The sequence below is a fragment of the Podarcis cretensis genome, assembly GCF_951804945.1.
Source record: "Podarcis cretensis genome assembly, chromosome: 1".
NCBI lineage: Eukaryota > Metazoa > Chordata > Lepidosauria > Squamata > Lacertidae > Podarcis > Podarcis cretensis.
Genome location: NC_137170.1, coordinates 58423045 through 58441543, shown reverse-complemented (window position 1 = coordinate 58441543; position 18499 = coordinate 58423045). Strand labels below are relative to the sequence as shown.

Sequence of the window (18499 nt, the reverse complement as noted above, 5' to 3'; positions counted from 1 at the left end):
CCAGCATTTACTCAAGGACTTGAGCTTGCTGGGCTTTGTTTCAGACAAAGGTGACAGGAAGTCTCAGAGCAAAAAGGGGTCAGAGTCCCTCGCTTAGAAGGCCAGCAATTCCCTGGGAGGCCCACTGAGCCAGAATGCTCTGCACCCCCTGAGAGGAACACAGTACACAACTTGAAAGGGAGGGGAGGGGAGGAGGGGAAACCATTTCTAGCCTGCTCAAAGAGAGGCTGAGCAAGGATAGGACTGTATTCCACATATACATAACAGGGGTTAATAAAGCACTGGGGTGGGGTGGGGGAAGAGAGCATTTATGCTAAAGTTTTCCAAAACTTTGGCTACTTACAGCCTAAGTGTCCAATCCGACTGTGGGTGGAGTTTGTTAAATTGCTATGAAAATACTTTGGGTTGGATTCAGACTTCGGCTGCATATACACAGCTGCTTTCCCAATGTTAGAAAAAGGCACTTCCAGAAATATACCAGAATATAGTGGAAATGTAGCTCTCATTTCTGTGTTATTTGCTTCCAGAAAAAAAATATCCATTCGTAAATAACTTTGAAATGAAAGCTAAACCTCCACTATATTCCACTATATTTCCAGAAGTGGCTTTTATGTCAGGTGAAATCTAAAAGATAATTAAGAGTTAGGAAAACAGGAAAATGGAATAAACTACCGTGTGAATGCACGCTTTGTCATACTTAAACACACTGAAATCAATGGGACTAACTTAGATCTGGAGTCAACTTTTGCTTGAGAGCCTGGCAGGTGGGTTCGTGTTAATAGTCACAGTGCAGCTGATATATCTGTGGGTGGAGGGGTCCTAATGGTAAGTTTGGCAAACAGTCCTGTACTCTACTCTTATGCTTCCTCAGGCTGTCCAGCAGGGGTTCAAGCAAAGAGCAGAACAACACAGGCCTTGTCCACACACACATTTAATGTGCATTTGCAGCTCCTTCCCCACTGCAAAGAATTTGGACCTCATCCACCTGATGCTCCCCTTCACCAGTCCCCTTACCACTTCTTCCAATTTATATTTAGAACTGTTTTGAATTTGCAGCTGCTCAGTCCACATACGGTTGCACTAGCCAACTGTGCCAGCAACTTTCCATCTTGTTGCAGCCCTTTAAGAACCAGTTTAGTGCACTTTAGTTATAAATTACAAAGCCCATTGCCTGGCTATAATGATAATGGAGACAGACGAGATCTAGCTGCAGCTTCTAATAGTTTTCTTTTACATCTAGGGATTGAGGCTGGTGGGCTAATTAGGATGAAAATTAGCCCATCCAATTTGCTCTATTAATAAAGGACTGCGCATCACTTGAATACGGGGGTGGGGAGAATTCATTGAGATCCGTCCCTAACACTAACTATTCATGCAATTTAATTTGACAGAAGTTTAGTAAGCACAGAGAAGAATCAGGGGAAACCAGTGCTTTTTTTCTGGAGGGGTACACATACCCCTAAACATTTTGTGAAACTAACAGGAGAAGAAATTATTTTTAAAAATGTTTAGCTTCTTCTCTAGCACGGTGAATCATCAGTTCTGTCGCTACCCCTGATGGCAGCCTCAGTTCCTGTCATGCTGTTTCCTGAGTCTCAGACGGAAGTGAGCGTTTAATGTGTGAAGCAGTGTGGAATGTGGATGCGTGGTGTTTTACTTATGAAAGTTTGGCCTCATTGAGGGGTAGTATTTCAATATGAGTAATGCATGTTCTTTGTACTTTTGTCCATTTGCTGTATTTATTTCCCCAATGTGAACTATAACATGGGGGTTTACTTGAGTCAAAATGAGAGTACCCCTAAACATTTTTTAAGAAAAAGCACTGGGTGAACCAATATTGCATATGCATTAGAAGAGGATGGAGATAACACCTAAAAGTGGTGGGATGATAGACAATTCCCTGATTCCTCAAATCCACAACCAGGATGATAGCACTGGAAAATTAACAATTCAAAGTTAAGCCATTTCAGTTGTATGATCTCTAGGAGAACTCTTCCATTTAGGGTGATATTGTAAAGGTGTCCTATGCATTCTGAAGCCCTATCTGCTGAGGTAATGCAAATTACCCAATCCACCTACTGCAGCAGGACCCAATCCACCTACTGCAACTCAACCACTTTGCTTGAAGGGACAACATCCCAGAAGGCTTCCCTTGCAGTCATTGTCCTACTGCCCTTCACCCCAGCTGAAGTTCGTAGGTGGGGAAATTCCTGGGTCAAATATGGGGCTGGTGTGCCATCAATAGGGTGTGTAATACTTGACTGAAGGCATATGGTAATATCCAACCTATGGATGACCTCCTCTGTGTTGCCTCTGTCCTCCTCATGTCCGTGCCCTATTTCAGTCCTCTCACTGGCAGAGGATTCCGCCAGCATATCCTGGGCCATTCTGTCAGCATGTCTGCCAGGACAGCAGTTCAGCTAGCACAGTGAGCTTCATGCAAACCCTATAGCCCCTCAGCCAATGGATCGTCAGTATATAAGATTCTGCCCTCAATTTTCTCATTCCAAAAGCACTTCTTTTTGTCTGTCAGGAAACAGTCTCTCATATCAGCAGGGTCTGCCTAGAGAAAAGCTGCAGTATATCCTCTTCTTTCAAAGACATGGAATAAAAATGTTCCTGGCTTAGTTTTGAAAGCATTAAGGCAGACAGAAATAATGTTAGGTTTATGATTCTCCTCTATGTATCAAAATAAAGTTGGGACTGTTTACCCATGTACTACCCAGGAAAAAAATGTTCAGGCTTTGTTTGGTAATACCGAAGGAAATTTTAAAAATGTGTGCCAGGAGTGAATTTTAACAAAAACTGCTATAATTCTAAGACATGGGTAGGCAAACTAAAGCCTGGGGGCCAGATCCGGCCCAATCGCCTTCTAAATCCAGCCCGCGGACAGTCTGAGAATCAGCGTGTTTTTACATGAGTAGAATGTGTCCTTTCATTTAAAAGGTCATGACATTATGTTTGCTGACTGGGAGCAGTTATGGACCACAGGTATTAAATTCACGGCATGTAATGCCTTACGAGAAAACATTATGAAAATGATTTACAGGTGGTACATGACCCCAGTCAAGCTTGCGAAGATTTATCATCTGCCCAATAACAAATGTTGGAAATGTAAAGAGACTGAAGGTACCTTTTTCCACCTTTGGTGGACCTGCCCAAAGATTAAGGCCTTCTGGGAAATGATTTATAATGAAATTAAGAAAGTGCTTAAGTGCACCTTTAACAAGAAACCAGAGGCATTTCTCTTGGGTACGGTCGGCCAGCTGGTGCCGAAGAAGGATAAGAATTTCTTTTTGTACGCTACTACGGCAGCAAGGATTCTCCTAGCAAAGTATTGGAAGACACAAGAGCTACCCACGCTGGAGGAATGGCAGGCGAAAGTGATTGACTTTATGGGACTGGCAGAAATGACCGGCAGAATCCGCGACCAAGAGAAAGAGACTGTGGAAGAAGATTGGAAGAAATTTAAGATGTATCTTAAGAACTATTATAAAATTGAGGAGTGCTAAAATGCTGAGGGAAAAGAAGATGTAGAATTGCAGCGGAAAATTGTGTTTAACTTTAGGGTGGAATTGAAAAAGAGAATGAATTTACATTTAATTGGTTAAGAAGGGTTGCTGAATAATGGTTTAAAATTAAGGATGCAAAAAGGGAAAGGTATGGGGAAGTCCGGGAAAAGAGGGTTATGGAAATAAGGTTAAGAAAATATGAGTTTTTGTGTTTATTTTTATGTTGTTTTTGTTTATGTTAAAAATTTGGAAATTAATAAAAAATTTATTAAAAAATAAAAATAAAATAAAATGTATCTCTTGGTTATTTGTGGGGCCTGCCTGGTGTTTTTACATGAGTAGAAAGTGTGTTTTTATTTAAAATGCATCTCTGGGTTATCTGTGGGGCATAGGAATTTGTTCATTCCCCCCCTCAAAAAAAATGTAGTCTGGCCCCCCACAAGGTCTGAGGGACAGTGGACTGGCCCCCTGCTGAAAAAGTTTGCTGACCCCTGTTCTAAGATCTTTAGAATTTAGATAGCTGGGGGGCACACCTCAAGTATTTTAGCATCTTATAGAAAAGGATGATCAATATATTACCCTCCCCCCCCATGTTCTTTTGTATAAGTCATGAGGTATTCATGTTCTTCATTAAAAATGCACTCCTTTATAGAGAATGGTATTATTTAAAATAATACATAGCTATACCCTATTTCAAGGGTTTCAACCTTTTTGGCCTGTTGGCACAACTGGAATTTTGAGAAGGTGTCATAGGTCCCAGTCACAAAATGGCTGCTGTGGGGAACTGGCAATGACAGTCAATCTAAAAGCAGAAAAGCAGATAAGAGCACAAAATGATGGTCCCACTCGCCTGACAGATTGGCCTGCAGGTGGCGGGGGTGTGGGGAACTGGCCTACCAGGTAGAAAAGCTTCCCTACCCCAACTTAGCATTATGTATGAACCCTGCCCAGCAGTTTACAAACTTTGGTTTGTTTTAATCAAGCACTCTTGCTTAAGCATGGTTTGTTGGGCAACCCCATCTCAGTTGTTCACCACAGTACAAAGGTACAAGGCAAGGGCAGTTAGAAAACAAGACAAACTTTGGAGAAGCAAGCCATCTGTGGGACAACTCATGCTTAAATTGAGGTTTGTTAAGTAAACCATGGCTTAGTTTTATGTGTGGACCAGGCTATTCTTTCTTCAGCACCTTCCAAAGCATTATTCTTGTTATTGTTATTATCATTATTAGCCATTGTGTGCCAGTTATCAGACTCCATCAGCCTGCTGGCCTGTGTTCCTTTGGGAAGAAGAGCAGGATATAAATTTTAAACAAACAAACAAACAAACAAACAAATAAAATATTCTGTATAGCAATGCTAAGCATTAAGTGAAAACACAATAATTCAAATCAAGCTCATATACATTCACATTCACAGGCATAGGGATGTATGTACTCACAGCTTTCACAGCGGTTCCCAGTATAGCCAGCAAGGCAAGCACATTTGTAGCCACCAATTTTATCTAGGATGCAGGTTCCGTCATTCAGGCATGGAGAGGAAGAACAAGCTGGAAAAAAGTATAAGGAGGACCATGAAACAGCTTCCTTCACCTCTTTCATCTCTTATATGCACAGCCATCCCGGTGTGAAAAACTTTTGTAAGAGAACGTACTTTCAGTGAATGTTCCTGTTTTTAAGTGATAATATAGACCTGTGCTGTGAAGAAAATCATTTTAAAAGTTCTTCCATTTACCAGAACTTCTGACCTGACTAAGCCTTATTCTTCATGGTGAACAATATTTTTCTCAAAGACAGGGCATAGGCAGAGTGGCCTTATCTTCGCAAATAATCTAAACCTGGAACTAAAAAAGCGCAATAGACACCCCTGTGGTTTTCATATAGATCACCTGAACTTCCTTTGCCACCTGGCCCCCAAGGAACTTAGGACACAGCCAAGACTTGACCCATTATGATTTCGGAAGACTAGAAATAAATGGGCAGGAAAGAAGCCATGGCGAAGGAAAACTGTACAACCCACAGAGTTGCAATTACAGCAGAAGACCCTGCGGAGACCAAAGGATTATGAAATGTCAGTGAAGAGATCTACATGGGCAGCGAGAGATCTGAGCAGGGGCTTAATGAAGCTGATGTAAGCAGGCAGTTCCCAGCAACAGAAGTGCCAAAAGTTGAAAAACAAATCTCCCCAAATGAAACTATATAACAGCATACTTTATAGTTTCTACAATGATTAATAAAACCACCCCTTTTTATTTTCCTTAGTTGCAAAGACCCTCAGGCAGCCTGATCCTAAACATGAAGCCTCATATGTTAGCTCCATTCACTTCAATGGGACTCCTGGTAAGAATGCTTAGGATTGTGGTCCTAGCCAAGGATATCACCTGATCCCTTCTGGGCCACTGCACAGTCTTTAAGTGCTACAACCTGTTCTTAGCAAAAAACAGGAGGACATCCAAGGAAACTCTGTTCATCTTGTTACACCGATCTCGGCTACCCCTTGAGGTTTTTGTCCAGAGAAGGATTTCACACTGCTATATCTTGTTAAATTTGTGCTGCCAGAGGTCTCCATCCCACAGTCCCCCCCCCCCAAGCCTCTTCACTCCCCATGCAAATCACATTCTTTCCCATAAACAGTGTCAGCGGCCTTGCAAAAGAGAGCGTTTTAAAAGCTTTTCATTTCAGCTGCACATTAGGCCAGGACAGACTCACAATAAGGCACACAATAAAGCTTCCTTCTAAAAACTGTAAGCCCTCCATATCCCACTCTGCATAGATTACCACTGTAGCAACCACCCAATCTCTAAATAATTGCTGCTAAAAATGGGGCGGAAAGAAAAGTAGATGGCAGCAGCAGAATACTAAAAGGCTCCCGCTGAGCGGAGGAAACAAGATCCATTCATTCTGCCCCGTATGGAATACGTTAGTCCCATGAGTGTGGGAGGCCTTGCTGCAACATACCCCACACCAAGTTCAATTTCACAGAGCCGACTCTTGTTTTTCCTTTTTTTATAGGCTGCTTAATTAACACAGTGCTACTTATAGCAACTCCTGTGATGGTACTCTTTGCACTTCATGCAATAACGAAAAGAGAAATCATGATACAGAAGATCAACCAGTAAGTAAGGTGTCCAGTCTGAAGTGATAACCCCCAGTGGACTCAGAGTCAGACTTGGGAAGGTAGAAGCCCATGGTGAAAGCCATATGCAACATTCCAACTCTAACATCCAACATTCCAACTCTACAGTTCTATGATCCTTACCAAGAACTTAGTCTCTGGGCTCTTCAAGATGACCTGTTTATTGAACATTCATCCTGATTTGCTCACATAATGCTTATATGGAAGCTAGACTATGTCTGGTCTTTATTGAGCATCCTTTTTGATTGGTTTATGAGGTAGTTGTCCTATTTGCTTGTGGGATATTTTGGTGTCTCCCCATTAATCATCCATACCTTAAAGTGCATTTCCCCATCACTTTCCTAACTGCAGAAAGTCTGTTATTTTTAAGTGGATTTGTTGTGCCAAGGCAACAGAGCACTTTGTTCCACTGTAATGCTGCCAACCTAAATTTCCGGCACGTGCTTGAATCCCTTGCACAAAGTCTGGACACACCCTTCGACAAGTAGCTATTCCTCAGGCTCAATTTCCCTCCAACCTACCCTTCCCCTCCATGAAATGAAATGGTCAGGCAAGCAGACCCACAAACCTTAGAGCTGGAAGGGGAAAAAAAGAGGGCAGGGACTTGGAACAGCCTGGCATAGCTTTATGCACCATATATAGAGGGGAGAAATCTCAGAGGCAATCAGAATCATCTAATCCCCCCTTTGTTATTTCACTGTTTTATGGCCCCATAGCAGTAAGGTTCTAACTCCTGAGATCAATTTTCAAAGGATTCTACAGCTACATACATATGGAGAGTTAAGGATTCAGAAAGGGCTTATCCACACTTACTTTTGCTCCACATTTCTAGACACAGGTCTGGGCTTTCCAGGTCCATGCCTGCATGCTTTTTCTTTTGCTCCAAATTGCCATTTACTCTGATTCAACAGTAAATATTGGGTTTTCCTAGGGAAAGCAGCAGGGCAAAATAAAAAGCACAGACCTGTGCCTAGAAAGCACAGGGCAAAAGGTAACCGTGGATGAGCCCTAAATTAGTCACATGAACAGCAAGGGGCAATCTTGCGAGTAGAATGAAACAGGACCACACTCATTGGATTTTTTTCCTTCCAAATCATGTGGCTAAACCACTGCAAGGGATATAGTCACACGATTAGTTCAATAACTCAAGACTTTTCTTTTCACCCCGGTAGCTGTTGGGCATGCATTTTATACTTTTTCATCCTACTTACCTGTAATTTCTTCAAAGACAGCATGAAACCCATCAAAGTTCTTGGAACCATCTGAATGGAAGAGAACATGGAGAGAAGGCCCTGTGCTTCGGATTGGGAGAGGCCTGTCATTCCCACAGAAACGCTTAATTATCCTGCTATCAATGCTGTCCCCGTCTCGGATCTCCACATAATCATACTGGCACATGTAGTCAAACTCCAGACTCAGCATAGCAAACCTTGGACACAAAAGGGGTGGAGTTTTTTTTGACAAATTCAGATGCCAAAATTTGTCTGTATTTCTAAATTACTTCTGTGCTCCTAAATGAGAGAAACAAGCCTCCCACCAAAGCGCTTCCTTTACACCTTCAGTTTCACAAGATAGCCTTCAAAGATAGCCTTTGCTACTGGCGAAGGCTTCCCACATGACTTAGGCAAGTAAGCAGACACTCCTCTGGGTGGGCTGAGTTTGTAACCAGTCCTGTGGCCCCAATGCTATGCCACTGCCCTGTCCTATCTCCATCCAAGCAATGCCAATGTTGGGAGGGTGGCTGCACCCCATCAACCACACCACTACAGTTGAAAACCCCTGCACTGCTGTAGTAAGGTTTCCCACTTACTCTGCCCCATGCTCCTATGTGGGACCCTTTAAAGGCCAAGATAAATTGTGATGCTTTGAGCATTCAGTCAGGAATGCTCATAAACCCCAGTGCTCCTGGTGGGACACATAACAGCAGGATCAAGGTGGACACAATCTTCCATGCAACCTGACCCTGACCTCATGCATCCCACACAAGTGATATAGCATCACATTCTTGCTGGAGATGCGGAGACTTGAATCCCCAGTCTATTCCTCAGTGGGAAAAGGATTCTGAGAGGATGCACAGTTGCTGCCTCCCTCTTTGCTTCTTCACAGGTAAGTTTTCTTGGGGCCAGACACAGGGAATCACTTATCTCCTTAAAGACAACCTAACACCATATGCAAACAGCATGCTCACTGCATCATTTCTGACACAGAAAAAGAAATACAGCCAGGGTTTTATTTATGCAGCCAGAACTAGCTGGAATTCAGTTCCGGCACCTCTCAGGTAGTCACCATTGCCATTCTAAAAGAATGAGGGAGGCATTCCAACACCTACTTTTCTAGAAAAATAGCACTGAATACAGCCATTTTTAGTCCATTAATTATGATTAATGTTAATGGTTGGGGGAGCAGAAAAACTCCACTGGAAATCCCAATAGGTTCCAGGGTTGAAATACTAGCCTGATGGCTGAACACGCCTTAAATATGTACATAAACTTGAAAAGAAGGATCTGTATGCTGAAATGCATCTCCCACCTACCTTAACTCAACAACAAAACCAGGTTTAGCATGAATAGTCCACTCACAGCGGGCATTCAGTGGATAACTCTCCAACAAGATCTGACCCTTGGAAGCCTGCAGAACCTGACCACATCCTGAAGGGCAGGGAAAGAAGAAGAAGATTTATATTAGGCTCTGTGAGGGAATACAGACTCAGAAATAGCTCAGAGCTAAATGGACCAGTGGTGCAACTCAAGATAAGGCAGCTTCATATGCTCATATGTCCTAATCTGTGAGACTGAGGTGTGTTCAAACCAGGATCTGAAACTACAGCTTGTTGAGCTGACTGAGTTAAAAGCAGCTTCCTATGTCCACCTGGACAGCCACAATATATAGATGGTGAGCCTTCTGCTCAATGTGATGGGTCAGAAGCGGTGTCTGCACCACCTCCTAACATATAGGAAACTACACTGGGAAATCAAAAACGATTGCCCAAGGTAGAATTTAAATCTATTATTTTAGCACTGGTTGGTAATAGAATACAGTTGTGCTCTTCCACAGCTCCTGGTTATTTCAGCTTCCTGGGCAGATTGTCCCCATTGGTAAATAGTGGGATTCATTGCCATTTTGACTTTATGTCTAGGTATCAGGCATCAAAGTCATATTACTAGCCTCTACAACATCTTCCATGTTGCTGCTGGAGAAACATTTGGCATGCACCCAAGTATTAGGACTTTGATGTGTGGCATGACAATCTCACAACTGTACCCCCATAGGTTCAGACTCAGGTAAACTATCAGTACACATTAGATTTGTTCAGAACTTCTCATCTGTGTGTTCCCTGGATGAACAGAAGGAGAGGGTTTGCTCAGTCACCCCATTTCCATACCCTCTATGTCAGCAAACTTTTTGAGCAAGGGGGCCGGTCCACTGTCCCTCAGACCTTATGGGGGGCAGGACTATATTTTTTTTGGGGGGGGGATGAACGAATTCCTATGCCCCACAAATAACCCAGAGATGCATTTTAAATAAAAGGACACATTCTACTCATGTAAAAACATGCTGATTCCCGGACCATCCATGGGCTGGATTTAGAAGGCGACTGGGCTGGATCCTGCCCCTGGGCCTTAGTTTGCCTACCCATGTTCTATGTGTTCAGAGAAGATATTGCAAGGGAGATCTGAACAAACCACAGTTTTTAGGGTTGTAGGCAGGCTCACTATATTTCCCATGTGTGTGGGAGATGAGCAGTGGCCTGAAAAAGCTCAGCCCATGAATGGTGCAGCTTTGTCACATCCAGCAACATGCCATGTGCCGTAGCATGATATTTCCTCTTTCCTGCAAAACTCTACAGTGTTAAGACTTGTCCGTTCTAATAAAAGAAAAAAATCTCCTTTTGTCAGTTTACCCTCAATTACCCTCAATTAAGTGCACTCTGATGAAACGGAAAACAAGCTCAGAAGGGTTCATCATAAGTGTTTCGTTCCACACCAGGGCTTGTTGGTTCCTGATGTGAAAGGCTGGAGAATTAATTACTTTGCCCCCATGGCTGTCATTAAGATGCTATTGGGATATGCCAGGATCTGCCACAACGTACATGATAATGCAGCTTCCCACAGTGGAGAGAGGAAACCTTGCCCTGTTGCTGGCTCCTACCTCAAAACAACCTGAGACAAAGCTGCAGGAAACCTTCTTCAGAAGGATTGACAAGGTCCTTGAATCACCTCAGAGAACATTCCCCTTTCGTTACAAGGGGGCTTTTGAGTTGCCTTTGTTGCTCTTGCCTTTTGACGAGAAAGAACTGGTGCAAAGAGATGTTGGCGTGCCGGGAATACTGAGTGCACCTTTCTCGGGAGAACATTACGGTCTGAACTTGCAGAAATTCCTGCCAAGGAAATAGGACTGGCCAACAAAGCAGGTGGTCCAGAGGCTAAAGAGAGAGCCATTCAAAGAGTGGCCCCAAAGAAACAGGCTCATATTTGCCACAAACTTTTGCATGAAGCATAGCTGTGGTGAGATGTGGATCTTCCATTTCCCTCTGCCATCTCAAGCTCTCTCAGGAGAGGTTTATGTAATGCCCTGCCACCTCTCTCCCTACAAATGATTGAGCAACCAGCTCCACCATTTCCACTCAAAGGGATCTTTTCTTTCTTGCCAAAGCCTGAAGAAGAAGAGAAAGACCTGGAAAGTTCTCAAGAATAATTTACACCCACAATGGCAAATCCTGGCAAATCCTTCCTTGCTTCTGAGGAGCGGAGAGGGAGGGAAGAGTGAGAAAAGAATCCATTTTGGAAGACTGTCAGCACCACTGTGCCATCTGAAAAGGAGGCAAAACTGTTTTGTGGGACACACAAAAATTCTTGCTTGAGGCAAAAAAAAAAAGAGAGCGAGAAAGAAAGAATGACCGTTTAATCCTTTCAATAATTGTAATTTACATTCTATGTTTATTTAAGGTCACCTGAGAAAATTCATGGGCAGATAGATATCAATAGGGGTGAAGGGTATTATTACTTTATGGGGTCCACTGCCTCAAAATGACTTAGGTGACTTAAAAAAAAAACCCCTATCAATGTGTATTATCCTTTACAGCTATATGGGAACTCTTGTTAAGAGGTAAAAATGCCTTATTTTCCACTGTGTCCACTAGGACTTTGCTCTTCCACCCGACCATATGCATTTGATTCATTTGTATAGTCTTACATAGAATATGTAAGCCAATCGCACTGCCGATGGTCTTCTCCCACTTTTGATGGGTCCAGAGCCAAGTCTCACCCAGTCTATTGCCTGGCATCATTCAGGGTGCCCCTATAGGTACTTAAAGAATGGGATCAGAGTTGGAAGGGACGCCACATATCATCTAGTTTAACCCCCTGCAATGCAGGAATCTCAACTAAAGCATCCATAACAGATGGCCATCCAACCTCTGCTAAAAACCACCAAGGAAGGAGAGTCCACAACCTCCTGAGGGAGTCTGTTCGAACAGCCCTTACCGTAAAAAAGTTCTTCTGTAAAAAAGCTCTCTGCACTGTTGTGAGGAACATAAAATGCTGCCTTACACAGACTGCTGATCCAGCTGTAGACACTGTCTTGCCTACAATGACAAGCACTGGCTCTCTGGCGTTTCAGACAGAAAACCTTTCCCAGCCCTACCTGCAGATGCTGGGGATTAAACTGCAAACCACTGAGCTACAGCCCTTCTAGATAGTGCTGAACTACAACTCCCATCTGTGACCATTGGCCCAGAGCTGAGGCCTAACCACCCATGTTCCCTAAATATCCCTAAATCTGTTTTGGGGGGTTGGAGGGAACCCACAGAAGAGATTTACCTACCCTGAGACCTGTGGGTATAGGGTGGCATATAAATTCAATGAAATAATAATAATAATAATAATAATAATAATAATAGGTGCACAGAGGTAGGAGCAGGGAAAGTCCTGTTGAAAAGCAGACCTTGTTTCCTGTGCACATACCCCCATATATTGCTACACTGAATTTCACTCATATTTCTAAGAACTGTGCTTCTCTCTCCCCCTGTCCCCGTTTCAGCCATAGCCACTGCAGTGGTACCTCGGGTTACAGACGCTTCAGGTTACAGACTCCGTTAGCCCAGAAATAGTACCTCGGGTTAAGAACTTTGCTTCAGGATGAGAACAGAAATCGGGTGGCGGCAGCGTGGTGGCAGCAGGAGGCCCCATTAGCTAAAGTGGTACCTCAGGTTAAGAACAGTTTCAGGTTAAGAATGGACCTCCAGAATGAATTAAGTTCTTAACCTGAGGTACCACTGTACTAACCAACACAGACTGCTATGTCCGCAAAAGCAGGATGTCCATTAATGTGGTGTGAACTACACTCAGGCTGTGAAACTCATAAAAAACTGCAGCAAAGCACACATCACAAACAAATGCTGGTGGAAGAAGGAGGAGGAGGAGAAGAAGAAACACACACACACACACACACACACACACACACACACACCTGGCTGGGTTTCCCCAGCCACTCTGGGCAGCTCCGAACAGAATATTAAAAACACGATAAAACACCAAACATTAAAAATTTCCCAAACATTAAAAATTTCCCTAAACAGGGCTGCCTTCAGATGTCTTCTAAAAGTTAGGTAGTTTATTTCCTTGACATCTGATGGGTTGGCATTCCACAGAGCCACTACCGAGAAGACCCTCTGCCTGGTTCCCTCTCTTCTTGCAGGGAGGGAACCGCCAGAAGGCCCTCGGCGCTGGACCTCAGTGTCCAGGCTGAATGATGGGGGTGGAGACGCTCCTTCAGGTACACTGGGCCGAGGCTGTTTAGAGCTTTAAAGGTCAGCACCAACATTGTGTTCAGAAATGTACTGGAAGCCAATGTAGGTCTTTCAGGACCGGCGTTATGTGGTCTCGGTGGCCGCTCCCAGTCACCAGTCTAGCTGCCGCATTATGAGATGGCACATAGTTGATGGCCATCACTGCCTTGTGTGGCAGCAAACCCCACAGTTTAGCTATGCGCTGTGTGAAGAAGGGCTTTCTATTGCTTGTCCAGAGTCTTCCAATATTCAACTTCATAAGAACTCAATGAGTTCTGGTGTTACGAGGGGGAGGGAGAAAACTTTTCTCCATTGCATGCATAATATTATACTTTTCTATCATGTCACCTCTTACTCACCTTTTCTCTAAATTAAAAAAACAAACACTGTCATGTTTTGTTTCCTCATACATTTAGCTTAATGATGAGTTTTCCTATTAATCCATAATAGTGAATATGCCTGGGTGGAAATGAATCACTCTTTTTATATATTAATAATGCCTTTTTCATGGAAGAGCTTCTGAGCACCACCTTCTGGATAGATTGAGGTACTACAGTGATTTGTACACTGGAAATCTTTTTTTAAAAAGCAAGGTTACCTAGTCTCCCCTATAGCCTTGAAGATATTTAAAGAACTTGACCCCTCACAACCTCTATTCCACATTGTGTCATTTCCTGCAAATATGATACAAACAAGCAAAGTACTGCCAGGCAGTGACTACTGGTTTTTGACACATGGTTGCAATGGAATGTTTATTGCATTTGCCATTAACTGTTTTATATTGATGGCTTGCTTTGCTGTGACCTTAAATGTTGCAATATTCATATAACTAAACTGGATTATTTGTTGAATTGTTGCAGGTGGGATTCAACTAAATCGTTGCATTACCCATTCACGGCTCCCACCTTATCCAATATTCTGAACTGTGTCGGCCATGGCAAGGATCTGCATCCTGTCCTGGATAAGTAGCTCTTTGGACCTAGCCATGCATCTCCTTGATTTCCACTCTATTCAATCTTCCCTCCGCCATATTTGAAGCAGTACCCTTTCCCCTATTGGGGAACATGTCTCTTAACAATACTCACTCATGCAATCTCCTCCATACCAGCCTGCTCTGCATTCTGCGCAGTAGATGCCCTTGATGTAGAAGTTGTCTAGCGTTCCTCCCCAGGATCCATTGCGACAGGACTTACAGTTTTCAAAAATCATACAGCCTAAAAAGAAGAGAAAAACCATCTGGTGGGTGGAAGGCTATGTTCAGTTTTTTTCTGGATGGGGAATGACATTCAGAGAACATTTCTGGTCTGATTGAACAGACCTTGGTTTGGAAAGTGCTCTGAACCACATATATGTGATTTGTTTGTGTCCCCCTGAACCCTCCTAAACCGGTTCTGGTCTTATCCCCAAGCCTTCAGTGTGGATTATGGGACACAGCAGGATGCATGTGGGGAAAGGAGAGGGAAATCCCTTTATTCTAGCACAAGAATTAACTGAATACTGCCCAGTATCTCTGAACATTTAGCACTGTGTTTGAACATTCATAATCTGTATCTCAGTCTCACAGAACAGTTGGAATCTCACAAACACACCTGGCTTTTATATCAAAAATACAACACTGCACAAATTTCAAACACTTAAAAAAATTTAGACCTAGTACGAATTGAAACTGCTGGGCATGTACATTGGGCTACAAAGGAGCAGATGAAAGTGGATGGCAGAGATAATACACTACAGCATACAAGCTGTCACATCCTGTGTTTGCTCTGGACAGCCAGAACAAGTGATAAAAAAGACTGGCAGCCTGGTTAGATTGTAGCTGGAAATGTATAATATATCTAAATCTACTTATAGTTCCTTGGCTTCAAGATAGAGGAGCCGGAGGACTTGGGCAAAGCTGTTGGCCTATATAGTACATCCTTTACTAAACACTATCTAGGGAATTTGACTATTTCCTTGGGATAATGTCAAGTAGCAGGAACTATATGGTTATATGGTGCTCTAAGAAAAGACAAAATTTGCCCTCCCCCAAATATTTCTTATTTTCACAATAATTTCTTTTGGTACAGTTGCTTTTTAATGGATCTTCTCAGTAGGTACCCATATAGACAGTGCTTTTTTCTAAAATAAAAAATAAAAAATGTTTAGGGGTATTCTCATTTTCCTACTCATATTGAAATACTGTCACTCAAAGAGGCCAAACTTAGATTCACAAAATGTTTAGGGGTATGTGTACCCCTCTGTACGCCCAGAAAAAGCACTGCATATAAATATAGGTTTTATTATTGGTACTGTAGTATTAGTAATAGTGTTATTTTGTGCCCCCTCAGCTCAGCACCCTGTGTGAGGGAACCGCCCGCACTGCCCTAATCTGGCATTGCAAGTAGACTAATGACCCAGGGTAAACAATTTGGATCAATTCCTAATAGAACTATTATCTTCTTGGTTCTACTGGCTGTTGCTTCCTTATCCCTTTGTCTTTATTGTTTTCTTATTCCTTTTGCGGAGTCTGAGCTCAGCAACTTTGTTCCTATCTTTTTAAGTAAGGCAATGTGCAAGCCAGGCCTGGGAGACTCAGGAATTAAAAATCTTCATCTGGTGCTGAAGCCAACAATGACTTTACTCTCTGGAGGGCTTCCAGGCATACACGGTGAAATCCTGGAAACTTTCGACTCTCAGCGTGAGTTTAAATTATTAGAAAAGGGGACATACTAACAGCAATATGCTAAATGCATTAACTTTCATCAACTCAGTAAACCATTTGTATTGGCACCCATCCATCTCTGAAGAGAGAGAGAGAGAGAACCTATTCATCATCAATGTCTGGCAGACAAAACAGGCTGCACACTCCACCTAGCTACAAACAGGGTCATTGAATAAAGATTTATGTCTGGTGAGAACACCCAAAAGGTGATGGGGTTCAGATAAGCCAATAAATCAACATACCTGGGTGGATTAGACAGGAGTCACACTCGTTGTCCTCATTCCTGCAGCACGGAATAGTGTAACCTACCACTTCTTTTCGCCCGGGGCACACACATTTTATCTGATCGTACTCACAACACTCCCGACACATGATATTCCATTCGGCTCCTGGACAATTTTCATTGATCACCGTATATCCTGCAGAAAAGCAAAGGGAAGGGGTGTGTGGGAGGGAATAATTCATTACTGAAAGAATGTCATCCATTCCATTACAGCCAAACAACGTGTCAGGCAGGAGATCTGTGGTTTGATGTCCTGACTCGAAGGACTGTCATTTAGCTGCTATTCCTTGTTGTGGGAGACTCAGCAAAATGTATCTTGACTATCACAGAATCCAGGGATGAAAAGAGAGCACCTCAACCCCATTTCTGCACAATGCCATCAACAGGATGCTAGAGATATTAAGAGGCAAACCATAGGCTTGACCTGACTTCTGCTTTATTTAACATTTTTCCCTCAGCTTGGAGTATCTAATCTAAGAAGAGGGTTCCAATTCACATTTCCTTCCAGCTTATGGTGTTTTCTGGAGAAAATAGCTGCTGCGATGCATTTGTTTCATATGACATACATTATTGTTGTCAGATGACAGATTGGGAAATTGTATAAACACTGAATTATATTTTTGCTGTTGCATCCTTATCATCTTTTTAATGGTTTACCTGTTTAGCACTGTAGCTGAAATAGAATTGCTATTACTGTTGCTACTACCTATCTGAGTATTGCAGAATATTTGTATAACCGTTATTTTTTAAACAGTACCGAAGGTTTTCAACTTGGCAGACGCTGCCAACTCCTCTTTAAGAAACGCCAGACTGAAACTGCAAAAATTGTGACTGTTGGCTAAGAAAGTAATTCTGCAGATTCCATCTTCCTTCCATTGGCATGCTGTCTGCATCCAGCAAATTGAAATTTAATGAGCTGACAATTCTATCAGGGTGTCCCTCAACCAAAAGACAGACCTGAGGGCTGTTACTGTGGAGCCTGGAGATAAGAGGAGGTTGCAGAGATGAATAGAGGAAGGAATGTAACAAGACCATCCTTCATTTTTGTCAGCAGCAGAGCCTTAAATTTCCTGTTTTATGTTCATTTCAACAAAACTGCTTCAATCTGGATTACGCCTTCCACACACAAAGAGACTTAGAAAAAAAGTACAAGTTTCTAGCAAAATTAGGCACACTGAAGTCACTATGAATAGAAACATAGGAAGCTGCTATATACTGAATCGGACCATTGGTCCATCTAGGCCAGTATCATCGACACTGACTGGCAACAGCTCTCCATAGTTTCAGACAAGGAATCTTACCTTGAAATGCTGAGGGTTGAATCTGGGACCTTCCCCCTGCAAAACAGATGCTCTACCACTGAGCACTATTTTTCTAGAAAAAGAAGTGCCAGAGCTTACCATGAATTTCTCCCTTGTTCTCTTAAAATGGCAATGGTGCCCATCTGAGAGGTGCTGGAGCTAAGCTCCTGCATTTGAATAAAGCCCTTGGTAGGATTCTTCCCTAAATACAATCAGATACATGTCTAATTAGAAGTAAGCCCCATTGATTTCAGTGGGACTTACTTCCAAGTAAATGTCCATTGTGCTTTTATGAGCTAACTGATTCCCATGGAATCTTCATACATTATTATTATTATTAGTAGTAGTAGTAGTAGTAGAATTTACCCATCCTAAGGCATAACCTCCAAGTGTACCTATTTTCCAGGGACAGTCCTGGAATTACAAAAGCCATTCTACCTTCTGATTTGATTCCATAATGTCTCCATTTCCCCTACCAGGGCCGCCACTGAGCTCAGAGAAGGGGATGAGCCAGCATTATGCAGCTGTTCTATAATGCTGTATAATAAACTCTACACAAAGGATATGTTGGTATTCATGGAGACAGATAGTCAGAATGTATGGGCTGTTTATTACACCAATGGCTATTAAAAGTTAGATTGGAATTTTAGACCCATCCTGGTTTATAAGTCAGGTGGGTCCATTTTTATTAATAACGGCTATAAAATCTGGGTGACAGGCTGAGCCCTGTGATGTGGCTTGCAACAACTAATTGGAGGGTTTATTCATAGTATGGATCACAAA

The 18499-nt window shown here is 42.7% G+C and overlaps 1 protein-coding gene across 2 annotated transcripts in view; it reads right to left on the bottom strand.

The window, feature by feature from the left end:
* The window catches only part of PAMR1 (peptidase domain containing associated with muscle regeneration 1), a 44766-nt gene that overhangs the window by 17516 nt on the left and 8751 nt on the right, over positions 1-18499 (bottom strand). For both annotated transcript variants that reach the window (XM_079951308.1, XM_079951309.1), the window contains exons 2-6: positions 16375-16551; positions 14517-14645; positions 9178-9292; positions 7856-8073; positions 4951-5058 (exon numbers count right to left, since the gene is read on the bottom strand). In XM_079951308.1, the coding sequence (XP_079807434.1) occupies positions 4951-5058; positions 7856-8073; positions 9178-9292; positions 14517-14645; positions 16375-16551 (747 nt within the window). The remainder of the gene's footprint in view (positions 1-4950; positions 5059-7855; positions 8074-9177; positions 9293-14516; positions 14646-16374; positions 16552-18499) is intronic.